Raw genomic sequence first — 16,683 nt, 5'->3', positions numbered from 1 at the left:
TTTATTTCTTGTGAAAATAATTCGGTAGCCTTTACATCTCTCTATATATGTTCCTCTATACATCTCACTATATTTCTCTATATGTACATATAAAAATCTCTCAATCTCTCTCTATGTCTACGTATGTATATCTGTATCTCTCCATATCACACTTTCTATGACTCTGTATGTTTCTATATTTATATCCATATCTCAGACTATCTCCCTATCTATATCTCTACATATCTATATATATCCCCCTCACTCTCTCTTTATATAATGTATATCTCCCTTTCTTGATCTCTATATACCTCTCTCTGTATATCTATCTTCCTATCTATATCTTTATCTTTACAAAGCAGAAGATGAACTCAGAAACATTCATTGATATTTGTATTTTTATCTGTTTTTTTTTACCCGTCGCTGATGGGGCATAGGTATATAAAAACACACTAAATGTAACGTAGTTTAGCAAAATTTCAAAGCAATCGGTGAAGAACTTTTGGACGTTTAATTTTTGAGTGAACGTACATTTACATTTTTATTTACGTGAGCATGACATAATTTCTTTATTAGGGACTTACCTCAGCTTGGTTTATTTCTAACCAGTGGTGTAGCCAGGATTTGTGTATGGGGGGTGTTAAGATGCATACCCCCCCCCCCCCCCCCCCCGTATTAAAGCGGGGGGTCGGGGGGTCCTCCCCCCCGGGAAAATTTGGATTTTAAAGTGTAAAATAGTGCTATTTTAGCAGTTTTCGGTACTTGAATTTAAATATTGTACTGGTAAAAATTTTATTAATTTTAATATGAAATTTGTTTGAGTGATGAATAAGAAATTAATTAAAGATTTGGCCCCCCCCTGGCTACGCCCCTGTTTCTAACGGTCCCCCTGAAGGGGAAGCTAGCGAGATGATACGTCCCGTTGTGACGCGGTGCAGATGTCCCGCATAGCGGTGGAGTCCAAGTCGCCGTCGTGGCAGCGGGCCGACCTGCGCATGACCCGGCTGAAGGACTCGGAGCGCGGCCAGATCCTGGTGTTCAAGGAGCTGGAGTGGCAGACGGTGCGCATCGAGGCCAAGTCGACCTGCGACGCCAACCTCACCCCGCTGCGCCTGCTCACCAACCACGCGCGCTGCCGCATCACCATCAAGAAGAGGATGTCGGGTACGTGTGGCCGCCAGCTCTAAACACACCGTGTCCGTAACAGTATCAACTGTAAGTGTTTAAGTGCGTTGGTTCAAGGTCACATTTAAAGAGTAACTAAAACAGTTTTAGATAAGCCTATGCGCGAGTATTGCTTCGTTGTTTTCTCGATTGCAGCGCCATCTGTGTTGAAAGATTGGCTCTTTCCCCAAAATAGTAGAGGGTGAACCTGCAAACGTTATTTGGCAAACAGGACGGAGCCCCTCCCCATTGGAATCTCTCTGCACGAGAGTGGTCGAACGTCGAAGACTCTAACCGTTTGATTGGTCATAATGGTCGAGACGACAGAGGTCTTTTTCGCTGGCCTCCACGTTCTTTTGGCATAATGCCATGCAGTTTTTTTTTCCATTGGGGCATTTTAAAAGATGGTCTCTACGTTCCGCCGTTACCTAATGATTTGCCAGAGTTGAGAGACAGAATTGAAGAGTCTATTTATTGCTTCCATTACTCCAGACGAATTAACCAAAGTGTGAGAAGTATTGAACTTTATGTTGTATGTGTGCCATAAAGGTGCACATATTTCACGTTTGAAAGAAAAAAAAACTGTTAGTTTACCTTGAATCTGATGTATAATTTGTTGTAAATAGTCAAATTTAAACTATTATAATATACCATTGAAACTGGGACATTCGTTTATGGATGCTGTATGTTTAGCGGAGAATGTGTAAAGTGAAACCTCTTCACAGCCAGTGGGGTAAGACGAGGTGATGACATCATCTGGTTGTAATGAAAGTTTAAACCTCAAGAGGGCAACGAAAAGTGCAATGACCAGGCGTGGGGAGTACGGTCAGGAACGTAACTGAACTAGTTTCCACCCGGGGCAATAACTCATCTTGGTGCTCCCCCCCACCTTTTTTTTTTTTCAAACTAACCAAACTAAAATATTTACTGACGACACCTCATATCTCCACCACATATTAATTCCACTATTCCAAACATTTGTTATTCAACTTGGTTTGTAAATAAATGGATTTATTTACAGTCATTTAATTTTTAATACATCGCAAGTTGGATATTACGAGAAAAATACCAGTATCAGTCTATACAAATAATTTTTATGTTCTAACACTAGAGTATTCAAGTAAATGTCTATAGTAAAAATTACTCTGCCAGTTTTGCTCCTCCATTCTCTCTCTCTCTCTCTCTCAAAAAGTGGCGTCCAGGGCACAAGCCCTGTATGCCGTGCCCCCCCCCCCCTCCCCCTCTAGTTACGTCCCTGAGCGCGATGGCATGCAGGAGGAGAATCATTAGCGGGGTGCTTGGATTGCAGCTTACTTGCATACTTGTGCTCTTTCATACTTGTATACTTGCATACTTACTTTGTCACATACTCGCAAACATTATTTTATATTCTTATTCTCCTATCTGCAGAATGTTTTTAGAAAATTTTATATTTTTTAATAAAATATCTTGGCATTTTTTCTAAGCTAATTCTTCATTTACACCATCTAAATAAATTAAAAAAATTGTTTTCAAAACCAATACATATCATAACTTTATTTATGTAATTATATACTGAAAGTGCAAAATATATTGGGAGATGGTAATAGGACTACGGAGTTATCATTTTTAAAATTTTGAATTTTCTAATTACCCTCCAAAAATATTTGCTAAATCATTTTGTGTGAATATGAAGTATTTTGAGTACTTAATGATTTAAAGATTTGAGGATTTGATTTGACCCATTCCTGTGAATATAATTTTAATTATTTTGTTTTTGTTTAAAGTAATTATCTTTAGGTGGTGTCTCCAGAATAAACTTTTGACATAGCCTGTAAATGTAATCATGATGTGATATGAAGTGTAATATATTTGTTCCTTTTTTGATTGTGATGTCAAAATTGACTCAAAATAACTAAAACAATTCTTTCTTTTTTTGAGGGGGATTTTTTTTTTTTTTTTTTTAGAGAAACTTTACTTTTTTATTCCCACAATAATGGCGGAGCCTTGAAATGTCCCCAAAAAGGCCTAAATTGCCCATCTACCGGACTCCAGTAAGGCTCTGAAGGGGACCTTTTGGCCCTGATTATAACTGAAATATGAGACATTGAATGAAATTTGACACCACAAAAATATTTTTACCTAAAAAATTTAAAAAAAAGAAAATAATTTAAATAAAAAATTATAAAACATACTGTATTATGATTTTTACCAAAACTGTGGAAACTAAAAGTGGGGGTTGCATTATAATCACTAACTTGTATCTTTCCATTGGGAACAGATTAGTTGAAAAGCTACAAGCTGGGCCTCTAATATGTGTCACTTATGCCACTTTAGACTGCGGCTTCCTGAACCTCTCCACAGGCGTGACAGACGAGAGATGCAGGATGAAAGAGAGGGTGCAAATGGGGATTGTCGCTGGGTTGTTTCTGCTTCTCCTCACTGTGGTTGCTGGAGACGTATATCACCACATTCTCTGCTTTCTTTGTTTTCTATCTGCTGTTAGCTGTTTCAAAAGAGATCATGTAAATCACTCTATTGACGAAAGTGGCTCCAGAAGGGGTCTAGTAAATATGGAGTAAATTTAATAATTTAAATATTTTCCAACTGCTACGTACTTCAATTGCGATTACCAACACATAAAGTCTTTTTCTTAAACTCGTAATCAAAAAATTTGGGATCACATTGTGTTCAGAATCACATAATATTTTAGGTAAATACTCTGTTGAAAAAAAATGTGTGCATGTACTTATGATCACATGTTAGAAGTTATACTTACTTGACATAATAAAAAAACTAACTTTAATTTTGCATGCAAATAATTAACAGGAATAACATTATTAAAAGACTGGAGTGACATTATAAATATTTTTGGTGCAGTATAAATTAATCAAATTAAAAAATTTAATAAATACTCAGTATACAATATTAATATAAATACCTGTATAATTATTTAATGTGTAGTAAAATAATCAAGATAAATTTTAATTAATAATGAGATAAATAATATATTTAATGTTTATTCTGTTTTATTAATTTTAATAATTTATTAAATATATCCATAATTTATAATGCAAATAAATTATCCATACGGGAACATAACTTCACTTACCTAAATACACTTGAAAATGTTTATAAACATAATCTATATCACTAATATTCACAATAAATAAGTGTTTTTTAATGTATGAACTAGTATTTAGTATCAATTACTAAAGTATTTGACTTAAAATCACATACAGTAAACTCCCTATTATCCGTGCAGGCTACGAAGAAATTCAGGACATATGTAAATCTGTATTTTATTACAAGTGAGCAAATTTGCACTCTAATGACGAGTGTATTGTGTGCAGTATACAGTAAAAACCACAGGCCTTCTCGGAACTCACTCAGTAAGGTTGGCATACGTTGCTATTTTTGTTTCTGTCGCACTTTGTTTCTAGTTGTATGGTTGCTTTTTTTTAGTGTCTAATGAAGTCTCTGAGTACGTACAGTACTATATCCTTGTTACAAAGTAAGTACCGAGCACTTTTATGTTTACATTACTGAAATATATTGTATTTCAATTATTTCAGTAAAATACTAAAATTTTAGCATCATTTAAATTTTTTTACTGTTAATTGTAACTTTTGCTGTACATAAATTTTTAGTTTTTTAAGTTGAAATGGTTTCCTTTTTTGTTTCCCATTTTCGGCTCTTTTGCGGATTATCGGCGATTTTCACTATCCGCGGTGGCCCTGCCACTTATTTTTGCGGATAATCGGGAGTGTACTAAACATACTTTGTATTTGTATGTAACACTTTTTTTCATCCTGTGAAAATTTAGTTTCGTGGTTTGCGTGCATCATTAAAATTCACTATTGTATTTCAATTATTTCAGTAAAATACTAAAATTTTAGCATCATTTAAATTTTTTTACTGTTAATTGAAACTTTTGCTGTACATAAATTTTTAGTTTTTTAAGTTGAAATGGTTTCCTTTTTTGTTTCCCATTTTCGGCTCTTTTGCGGATTATCGGCGATTTTCACTATCCGCGGTGGCCCTGCCACTTATTTTTGCGGATAATCGGGAGTGTACTAAACATACTTTGTATTTGTACGTAACACTTTTTTTCATCCTGTGAAAATTTAGTTTCGTGGTTTGCGTGCATCATTAAAATTCACTATCATCATTTACAAAGGGGCGCCTAAAGAAGCATAATTTCAGAAACGCTTGAGCCAGGGAGTCGTGAGTCCTCGCAGTGGACAGATAGTGTGTGTGTGCATGACTGTGATGGGATGTGGCACAGACTGCTTCGTGCTGGGCTTGCGGCTGAGATAGTGTCTGTGCGTGACTGTGACGGGATGTGGCGCAGACTGCTTCGTGCTGGGCTCGCGGCTGAGATAGTGTCTGTGCGTGACTGTGATGGGATGTGGTGCAGACTGCTTCGTGCTGGGCTCGTGGCTGAGATAGTGTGTGTGCGTGACTGTGACGGGATGTGGCGCAGACTGCTTCGTGCTGGGCTCGTGGCTGAGATAGTGTGTGTGCGTGACTGTGACGGGATGTGGCGCAGACTGCTTCGTGCTGGGCTCGCGGCTGAGATAGTGTCTGTGCGTGACTGTGATGGGATGTGGTGCAGACTGCTTCGAGCTGGGCTCGTGGCTGAGATAGTGTGTGTGCGTGACTGTGACGGGATGTGGCGCAGACTGCTTCGTGCTGTGCTCGTGGCTGAGATAGTGTGTGTGCGTGACTGACGGGATGTGGCGCAGACTGCTTCGTGCTGGGCTCGTGGCTGAGATAGTGTCTGTGCGTGACTGTGACGGGATGTGGTGCAGACTGCTTCGTGCTGGGCTCGCGGCTGAGATAGTGTCTGTGCGTGACTGTGACGGAATGTGGCGCAGACTGCTTCGTGCTGGGCTCGCGGCTGAGATAGTGTGTGTGCGTGACTGTGACGGGATGTGGTGCAGACTGCTTCGTGCTGGGCTCGTGGCTGAGATAGTGTGTGTGCGTGACTGTGACGGGATGTGGCGCAGACTGCTTCGTGCTGGGCTCGTGGCTGAGATAGTGTGTGTGCGTGACTGTGACGGGATGTGGCGCAGACTGCTTCGTGCTGGGCTCGCGGCTGAGATAGTGTCTGTGCGTGACTGTGACGGGATGTGGCGCAGACTGCTTCGTGCTGGGCTCGTGGCTGAGATAGTGTCTGTGCGTGACTGTGACGGGATGTGGTGCAGACTGATTCGTGCTGGGCTCGTGGCTGAGATAGTGTGTGTGCGTGACTGTGACGGGATGTGGCGCAGACTGCTTCGTGCTGGGCTCGCGGCTGAGATAGTGTCTGTGCGTGACTGTGACGGGATGTGGTGCAGACTGCTTCGTGCTGGGCTCGTGGCTGAGATAGTGTGTGTGCGTGACTGTGACGGGATGTGGCGCAGACTGCTTCGTGCTGGGCTCGTGGCTGAGATAGTGTGTGTGCGTGACTGTGACGGGATGTGGCGCAGACTGCTTCGTGCTGGGCTCGTGGCTGAGATAGTGTCTGTGCGTGACTGTGACGGGATGTGGCGCAGACTGCTTCGTGCTGGGCTCGCGGCTGAGATAGTGTCTGTGCGTGACTGTGACGGGATGTGGCGCAGACTGCTTCGTGCTGGGCTCGTGGCTGAGATAGTGTCTGTGCGTGAATGTGACGGGATGTGGTGCAGACTGATTCGTGCTGGGCTCGTGGCTGAGATAGTGTGTGTGCGTGACTGTGACGGGATGTGGCGCAGACTGCTTCGTGCTGGGCTCGCGGCTGAGATAGTGTCTGTGCGTGACTGTGACGGGATGTGGTGCAGACTGCTTCGTGCTGGGCTCGTGGCTGAGATAGTGTGTGTGCGTGACTGTGACGGGATGTGGCGCAGACTGCTTCGTGCTGGGCTCGTGGCTGAGATAGTGTGTGTGCGTGACTGTGACAGGATGTGGCGCAGACTGCTTCGTGCTGTGCTCGTGGCTGAGATAGTGTGTGTGCGTGACTGTGACGGGATGTGGCGCAGACTGCTTCGTGCTGGGCTCGTGGCTGGGATAGTGTGTGTGCGTGACTGTGACGGGATGTGGCGCAGACTGCTTCGTGCTGGGCTCGCGGCTGAGATAGTGTCTGTGCGTGACTGTGACGGGATGTGGTGCAGACTGCTTCGTGCTGGGCTCGCGGCTAAGATAGTGTCTGTGCGTGACTGTGATGGGATGTGGTGCAGACTGCTTCGTGCTGGGCACGCGGCTGAGATAGTGTGTGTGCGTGACTGTGACGGGATGTGGCGCAGACTGCTTCGTGCTGGGCTCGCGGCTGAGATAGTGTCTGTGCGTGACTGTGACGGGATGTGGTGCAGACTGCTTCGTGCTGGGCTCGCGGCTGAGATAGTGTCTGTGCGTGACTGTGAGGGGATGTGGTGCAGACTACTTCGTGGTGGGCTCGCGGCTGAGATAGTGTATGTGCGTGACTGTGATGGGATGTGGTGCAGACTGCTTCGTGCTGGGCTCGTGGCTGAGATAGTGTGTGTGCGTGACTGTGACGGGATGCGGTGCAGATTGCTTCGTGCTGGGCTCGCGGCTGAGATAGTGTCTGTGCGTGACTGTGAGGGGATGTGGTGCAGACTGCTTCGTGCTGGGCTCGCGGCTGAGATAGTGTATGTGCGTGACTGTGATGGGATGTGGTGCAGACTGCTTCGTGCTGGTCTCGTGGCTGAGATAGTGTGTGTGCGTGACTGTGACGGGATGCGGTGCAGATTGCTTCGTGCTGGGCTCGCGGCTGAGATAGTGTCTGTGCGTGACTGTGACGGGATGTGGTGCAGACTGCTTCGTGCTGGGCTCGTGACTGAGATAGTGTGTGTGCGTGACTGTGACTGGATGTGGCGCAGACTGCTTCGTGCTGGGCTCGCGGCTGAGATAGTGTCTGTGCGTGACTGTGACGGGATGTGGTGCAGACTGCTTCGTGCTGGGCTCGCGGCTGAGATAGTGTCTGTGCGTGACTGTGACGGGATGTGGCGCAGACTGCTTCGTGCTGGGCTCGCGGCAGAGATAGTGTCTGTGCGTGACTGTGACGGGATGTGGTGCAGACTGCTTCGTGCTGGGCTCGCGGCTGAGATAGTGTGTGTGCGTGACTGTGACGGGATGTGGCGCAGACTGCTTCGTGCTGGGCTCGCGGCTGAGATAGTGTGTGTGCGTGACTGTGACGGGATGTGGCGCAGACTGCTTCGTGCTGGGCTCGCGGCTGAGATAGTGTCTGTGCGTGACTGTGACGGGATGTGGTGCAGACTGCTTCGTGCTGGGCTCGCGGCTGTGATAGTGTCTGTGCGTGACTGTTACGGGATGTGGTGCAGACTGCTTCGTGCTGGGCTCGCGGCTGAGATAGTGTCTGTGCGTGACTGTGACGGGATGTGGTGCAGACTGCTTCGTGCTGGGCTCGCGGCTGAGATAGTGTCTGTGCGTGACTGTGAGGGGATGTGGTGCAGACTGCTTCGTGCTGGGCTCGCGGCTGAGATAGTGTCTGTGCGTGACTGTGACGGGATGTGGTGCAGACTGCTTCGTGCTGGGCTCGCGGCTGAGATAGTGTCTGTGCGTGACTGTGACTGGATGTGGCGCAGACTGCTTCGTGCTAGGCTCGCGGCTGAGATAGTGTCTGTGCGTGACTGTGACAGGATGTGGTGCAGACTGCTTCGTGCTGGGCTCGCGGCTGAGATAGTGTGTGTGCGTGACTGTGACGGGATGTGGCGCAGACTGCTTCGTGCTGGGCTCGCGGCTGAGATAGTGTCTGTGCGTGACTGTGACGGGATGTGGCGCAGACTGCTTCGTGCTGGGCTCGCGGCTGAGATAGTGTCTGTGCGTGACTGTGATGGGATGTGGTGCAGACTGCTTCGTGCTGGGCTCGTGGCTGAGATAGTGTGTGTGCGTGACTGTGACGGGATGTGGCGCAGACTGCTTCGTGCTGGGCTCGCGGCTGAGATAGTGTCTGTGCGTGACTGTGATGGGATGTGGTGCAGACTGCTTCGTGCTGGGCTCGCGGCTGAGATAGTGTCTGTGCGTGACTGTGATGGGATGTGGTGCAGACTGCTTCGTGCTGGGCTCGCGGCTGAGATAGTGTGTGTGCGTGACTGTGACGGGATGTGGCGCAGACTGCTTCGTGCTGGGCTCGCGGCTGAGATAGTGTCTGTGCGTGACTGTGATGGGATGTGGCGCAGACTGCTTCGTGCTGGGCTCGCGGCTGAGATAGTGTGTGTGCGTGACTGTGACTGGATGTGGCGCAGACTGCTTCGTGCTGGGCTCGCGGCTGAGATAGTGTCTGTGCGTGACTGTGATGGGATGTGGTGCAGACTGCTTCGTGCTGGGCTCGCGGCTGAGATAGTGTCTGTGCGTGACTGTGATGGGATGTGGTGCAGACTGCTTCGTGCTGGGATCGCGGCTGAGATAGTGTCTGTGCGTGACTGTGATGGGATGTGGCGCAGACTGCTTCGTGCTGGGCTCGCGGCTGAGATAGTGTCTGTGCGTGACTGTGACGGGATGTGGCGCAGACTGCTTCGTGCTGGGCTCGCGGCTGAGATAGTGTGTGTGCGTGACTGCGACGGGATGTGGCGCAGACTGCTTCGTGCTGGGCTCGCGGCTGAGATAGTGCGTGTGCGTGACTGTGATGGGATGTGGCGCAGACTGCTTCGTGCTGGGCTCGCGGCTGAGATAGTGTGTGTGCGTGACTGCGACGGGATGTGGCGCAGACTGCTTCGTGCTGGGCTCGCGGCTGAGATAGTGCGTGTGCGTGACTGTGACGGGATGTGGCGCAGACTGCTTCGTGCTGGGCTCGCGGCTGAGATAGTGCGTGTGCGTGACTGTGACGGGATGCGGTGCAGACTGCTTCGTGCTGGGCTCGCGGCTGGTGCTGATCCTGGACGACCTGCTGTGGGTGCTGACCGACTCCCAGCTGAGGGCAGCCCTGCACTTCCTGGACTCGCTCGCCGACCTCGTGCAGAAGGCCACAGAGTTCACTCGCATCAAGAAAGCTGCCAGGAAATTAGAGGTTTGTAAGGCATCTGCCCCCGCCTACCCGGGTACATACACAGTGTATACAGCTTCAGAAAAAAAACACACTATTGAAACACCAGAGTGACATCTGTTTATGAAAAATATTTTAAGAGTACGCTGAGAATGGACGATTGGTTCCGTTTTTCTGTATTTTGTTTTGAACTGTTTTAAGTGTGAAACACGTGATACAAATCTTTGAAAACACTCACGGAAAATTAGATGGTACCTTATTCTTCATTTATCTATGATGAAAAGACTGCGCGCCAGTCTATGGCCTTGTACTTAGAGGTGATACCGCGCTAGAAACACCAGTGAGCGTCACACTTATCATCCCGCCTCAGTAACACAAATAATCTCCTGACAAGGCAGACACCTTAACTTAAATAATTTATTTTGTAGGTTTTTTTGTTTTGCAGTTTTTGTAGTAAATCACCAAGTAATGTAGTGATGGGTGGATCCACTTTGTCTTAAATCCGAATATTGAATTTGATTCTTAAAAGAATGTGTCAAATCCAAATCTGGATTTTAAGAGTCTGGAATAAAATAAGGTTTAAAAATATTAATTAATTAATTTTTTAAGAAATAAAAATAGCATAATTACACATTTTGGGGTTACAAACTTTTTTTTGGGTCACAGATTTTCCCTGAAATGCTAAGCAAACATTCCTTCAGTAGAGATTAATAGTGTAGTCATTGGCAGCTTTACAGGTGCTAGCATTTTAATATCTGAATCTTACGTCCTGAAATATTTTACTTGAAATTTTTCTCATCCTTGAGGGCACAGTTAAGATATTCGGGCGTTTTAGGGTCCTGAATATTACATTTTATAAATTCCTTACATATCGCAGGTGTTTGTGAATTTTTTCATGTTGAGAATAATCCTTGTTCTAGCCGCAAATGCGTACTTAACTGCAATATAAATGTGTTTAACAAAAGAAAACTCACGCATATTATACCTAATAATTTTTTCTTGCACCATTTGTATTTATGTTACAAATTTTATGAAAGCATAATTAGCGAACATATTTTGCTGTTTTTTCATTCCAAAGGGCTTTCTATTGAGCCTAGCATAGATAGAAATTAGTGTGGTGCAATAAATAATAAATTAAAAATTATTTACTTGGCTACTGTAAATTTTATGTAATTATAAGTTGATCTTATTAAAGCGTAGTGACGAATTTGCAAAAAAGCATGTATGTGAACTGGTAGAGCAAGAGTTAGGGCCCGTTCGTACGTTTACTGCGTTCAAGAAGGGTAATTGGTTTGTGCAGTAGCCAAAAAACAAACTACTTTTCTGTATACTGCGTGGGTAAACGTTGCTTCCGAAGAGCCCGCTAGAATGTGTGGAGTGCTCTGCTGGGAGATGCTTGGCGCGGCCGGTGGGCTAAGGAAGCCGCGCTGTCGTCACGTACTCGTCTGTTCTCTTCCAAGTGAACGAAGAGCGCCGGAAAGTCCAGAACACAAAACGTGACAACTTCGTAGTCGACAGTGTGAATATTTATGGAACTAAATATATGTATGTTCAATTCGAAAGCGTAGGTCAGATATTCCATTGGGTTTGCCATAAATATACGTTGCCGTGATGCAGTAGGCACTGTGTGTATATTGAAAAATTATTTTATTATTTTATTTATATCATTATTTTATTAAAATTCTTTGTCGAAAGTCAGTATCAAATCCTGGGTTTAGTATTTTTTCAAGTATTTTTTGCTTTTGTGGGAGCCATTTCATTATAGTGTTTAAAATTTTAGTCTGAAAATGGAATGATTCTATAGTTGATGTTGCTGCTCAGGCAATGAATTCTAGTGGCGGGTGTGGAAACTACACTTGATTCATGTCCTAAAATGTAGTATAAAACACAATTTTTATATATTTATCATGCTCGGCATTATTTTAAAGAAATTTACATTAAAAGTCATGTCCAAGTTGCGTATTATAAGTCTATTTGCAACATGAGAACCTATGAATTTGCTAGTTACCAAGGTTAGATGTTTACATATCTTTGGCGAGAACTAAAACTTGCTCACATTTATTTTTAATTTCTCTGTTAGCTGCTTTACCTTCTTGTGTGGCTCTTTCAGCCAACAGCATAATTTTGAAATTTTGAATATTAGTAGTTTTGTGATATTGTAATTAGTACAGAGCCATTAAGTGGCATCTGAAACTATGTTACAGTCTTGCTGACAAAGGCCAAGTCCAGTGAGACTGTACGCAAGTCTTTTAACCTTATGTGAATAATAATAATAATACGTACGTATGTGCATCCATGCATGCATGTGCATCCATGCATGCATGTGTGCATGTGTGTGTGCATACATACATACATACATACATGTACACATGCATGCACACACATACATGCACACACATACATGCACACACGCATCTATGCATGCATGCACGCACGTCACGTACACATAATCACACAAATACACACACTTACTTCCAGATTTATTCTTCAGGGTGTAAAAGTAACTTGTTTGTTTGACAGGTTTTTTAGAGGATGATTAAACGAGTGATAATTAATCAAAAATTTATTGTACCACAATAAGTTTTTTGTAGGTTGAAATAGAGTAACGTTTAACTTAAAATGGCTAATGTTTAATGGGAAAAGGTGATCGTTAACTTTTTTGTTTCAGGTGCTTCCAGAATACCAAGCTCAGGTTTCTCAGCAGGCTCGCAGCAAAGAGCACAAAAGTGAAAAGAGTGCGCTGTCCAAGATATTCACCCGCTACGATGTTGTTGAAACTTCGTATCACTTCCTGTCCCGGAGAATAGATCTCCATCTTTGTGATGATCCAGGAGGTAGGTTTACGGAGCTGCTAGCTCATAAAGTACCACGAGACAGAAGAGAGGTAACACTTGCTAATGAGTGTTGCATTGTTTGTTTCGTAGATGGTCGATCATCTCATCCCGACCTGAAAGATGGCGGAGCTCTCCAAGTGTGTCTGCAGCAGTTTCAGGTTTGCTGCAGAAATTAAGATTATCCATTTTCGCAACTGTTGTGGTCTGCGTGTACTACACTAGAACCCCGATTTTACGTATGCTCATGGTTCCACGGATTGCATTCGTAAAATCGGGGGCTGCCCAAAAATATATTTTTTTAACCAGTAAATTTGGTATTATTTGTGTGTATTTGGGCCTGATAAATAAAATACAATTAAATATTAGACTATTAAATAAACAAAAAAAACTATGGTCGCACTGTGAGAACATGAAATGCGCACTGGCTCTTCTCGCCAGCTCGCCGCTGCACGGATAGTCTGCCACTCGCTTGCCCGCCTCCCCCACCGCCCTCTGCGCCACGGCCGGTCTCAAGCATGTCTTTGGGCGGAATTAATAAGAGAGGGGAGGAGAAAAGTATCAGTGATGGCAAAATAGGCAGGCAAAGAAGGCCAAATACATGGTTCCTTGTTTATTTAACATGAGAAATGTCTAAAATGTGTTGGCCTATAAAAAATACAAGCAGTTATAGTAATAACATTCCACATTCTGTCCACAAATGGAAGAAGTCATTATTCACGCGGTCGTAGGAGTAACAGTGTGTATAAAATGCAGACACAATTACACTGCATGATATGCTGTATAGTATGAGGGTTGTCTGAAAAGTTGACAAGACAAGCTTGCTTGTCTCCCGTAGCAACCATTCAAAAACAGATACTGTACGAGGGTTGTCTGAAAAGTTTCCAACCTCAACATGAAGATGGGAGCACTCGTCAACGAAAATTGGGGAATGTGTTTAGTCATGTTTTGGAATGTACTGTCTGAAATTTCAGCCATTTTGGACGAGCTGTTGTTTTTTTAACCATCGTTTTCGTGAGTCGATGCGCATATTTTTGTGAAAATGAAAAAAAAAAAAATATGCGTATCGAAGTGTCATTAAATATTTGTTTTTGAAAGGCAATACGCCTACGCTAATTGAAGACGAGTTGGACGGTGTGCACGGTGACCCTGCGCCATCATTTACCACAGGGATATTTCGGGCAGCTCAGTTCAATCATGGCCACACCAGATCGGGTGACGATGAATGTCTGTGACACCAAAAACCGTGATGGGAGAATCAGCTCCAATAAATGCAAAGACTGTTCCTTTGGCCGGAGAAAAAACAGAGATACTGTTTTCTAGGCTAGTCAAGGAATCGTCTTAATAAATTATTTTGGAAAAGAATAACATAACCACTCATCATTACTTGACAAGCTGAAGGCAGAAATTGCAGAAAAATATCACATTTGCAGAAACAAAAAAATTTGTTTCACCAGAACAATGCACCAGCTCACACCTCAGCGGTTGCCAGGGTGAAAATCTACGAACTGTGGTTTGAACTGCTTGACCACCCTCCTAACTCACCAGATCTAAACCCAATTGACATTTTTTTTTTGTTCCCTAGGCTAAAAGTTTTACTCAGAGGACAGACATTTTTATCGAATGAGGAGGCCATCACGTTCTTAAACAACTATTATGCAGAGACTCACACAAACAATAATTGTTAAAAAAAACAACTGCTTGTCCAAAATGGCTGAAATTTCAAACAGTATATTCCAAAACATGACTAAACACATTCCCCAATTTTCGTTGATGAGTGCTTCCATCTTCATGTTAAGGTTGGAAACTTTTCAGACAACCCTCGTACTATACAGCATATCATGCGGTGTAATTGTGTCTGAATTTTATACACACTGTTATTCTTACGACCGCGTGAATAATGACTTCTTCCATTTGTGGACAGAATGTGGAATGTTATTACTATAGCTGCTTGTATTTTTTATAGGCCAACACATTTTAGACATTTCTCATGTTAAATAAACAAGGAACCATGTATTAACTCCTCCCCTCTTTTATTAATTCCGCCCAAAGACATGCCAGTATTTAATCTTTATGCAGAGATAAAGAAGGATTGAAAAGGGCAATAGAATACTACTGTTTAGAAATATCTTGCCCAGGGCCTAATTGATAAGCTGGAAGAATTTCCTGCCTTACATTTCTATGCATTTCCCCTTATCAATCCTATAAACCCTTGAATTTTTAAAAGCCATCGGGAATGAACTTAGTTGAATAACTGCTCATCGTGCCTACAAACTGCATCACTTATTCTATTTTTGCGTGCTGTTTACTGGTTAACCTCCACAGTGGATTTGAGGACTGCGACATGGTTTAAGACAATTGCTAGTGATTAGCTGTAGGGGAAGGAAGTCACTCCTCAATTTTTTTTTTCTCACGCCGCACGCGGTTGCAGTTGCTATGTAATGCGCTTTGGTAATGTTGGAATGCCGAGGGAAAGGTGAGTATAGTACCTACTATTGAGGTAAAATAAATATTTCTATGGCCCGCTAAATTTTTTTATCCAAGAAATTTTGAAGTTTGTGATTTTCCTGCAGAAATACTGCTGTCTGACTCATGAACAAAGTTTACCTAGACCACTGATTTTTTTTTAAATTTAATTTCTGATGCCATAATAACTTATGTTAAGAGAGGGAAGACAAGATGGTTTGTGTCACTGGGAGAGATGAGCTTTAATCTTTAAGAATTAAAACCAGAGGAGGGAGAGGTAAGCCATACAGTGTTATACGTAATTCCGTCACTGCCGCCGGCATGTGCTAACCAGCCAGACGAGTTTCGTGCCTATGGATCACTTACGTCTCAGAAGCTACCGCCGGCAAATTTTTCTACGAAATTTCCAATTTATTTTACTTCTTATTGGAACATATTTTAGAGTATTAATCCACACAAAATATAAGCTGCGCCTTAAGCAATATTTTTATAAGCATTCATTGTAATATTTTCTAATTATTTATATTGTGGTGTAAAAATTTTTGATTTTCGATGGTTCTTGAGAATGTATTCTAAAATTGCTGCTTTGTTAAATCTGGTATTCATAAAATTGGGGTTCTAGTGTGTATGCTGACAGTTATTTAACGCCTAAAAATCAGCGTTTTTTTATTGACATGATCATTATTTTTGTAATGTCTCGGTAATTGATGTTAGGGTAGGTAGTTAGTATCGATTTAAAGTGTCTTGGAAACTTATAAACTCTTTTGTATTAGAGATCTTTAGTATGGATGACTTTATGTACTATCATTTTATTATAATGCCTACAGTGTTAGTAAAATAATGGTAAATAATTTAGTAATTATTTGTTTTTACTTAAAATATAAATGTTAGACATAATTTGTTATGCTTTCACGATGATTTTGTTCTGTGTTTGGTGCTGGGTGCAGGTGGACTACTATCCCTACCACCTGGCGTGCGGGGACCGCAAGCACTGGCCGCTGTACCGCGACGGCTCCTCCCCGCACTCCCAGTGGCTGAACCAGGCCCTGGCGACCTTCAGGAACTCCTTCGTGGAGCTGCTGGACCAGTCGCGAGCCCAGCACGCCCCGCTTGGACGCGCGGCCGCCGCCGGCCAGCCGGACGCCCCCGGCAAGGACCCCGGCAGCCCGCAGGTCGGTCGCTGCGGCTGTGTGCCCTTTCCGTCTTCTTTGGGCGGTAATGGGGGTAAAATTTCAAATGGCCACTGGAGGTAAATATTTCAACGATTGATTCTATATAGTG

At 43.6% G+C, this 16,683-nt stretch overlaps 1 protein-coding gene across 2 annotated transcripts in view; it reads left to right on the top strand.

Annotated features, from left to right (window-relative positions):
- Positions 1-16,683, top strand: part of LOC134539415 (bridge-like lipid transfer protein family member 3A) — a 94,452-nt gene that overhangs the window by 18,124 nt on the left and 59,645 nt on the right. For both annotated transcript variants that reach the window (XM_063381438.1, XM_063381439.1), the window contains exons 4-8: positions 918-1,143; positions 9,963-10,129; positions 12,774-12,939; positions 13,030-13,097; positions 16,350-16,574. In XM_063381438.1, coding sequence (XP_063237508.1) covers positions 918-1,143; positions 9,963-10,129; positions 12,774-12,939; positions 13,030-13,097; positions 16,350-16,574 — 852 coding nt within the window. The remainder of the gene's footprint in view (positions 1-917; positions 1,144-9,962; positions 10,130-12,773; positions 12,940-13,029; positions 13,098-16,349; positions 16,575-16,683) is intronic.

This window comes from Bacillus rossius, chromosome 15, assembly GCF_032445375.1.
Source record: "Bacillus rossius redtenbacheri isolate Brsri chromosome 15, Brsri_v3, whole genome shotgun sequence".
In the NCBI taxonomy this organism is placed as follows: domain Eukaryota; kingdom Metazoa; phylum Arthropoda; class Insecta; order Phasmatodea; family Bacillidae; genus Bacillus; species Bacillus rossius.
The sequence above is the reverse complement of the archived record's forward strand: the minus strand, read 5'-3'. Positions and strand labels throughout refer to the sequence as shown.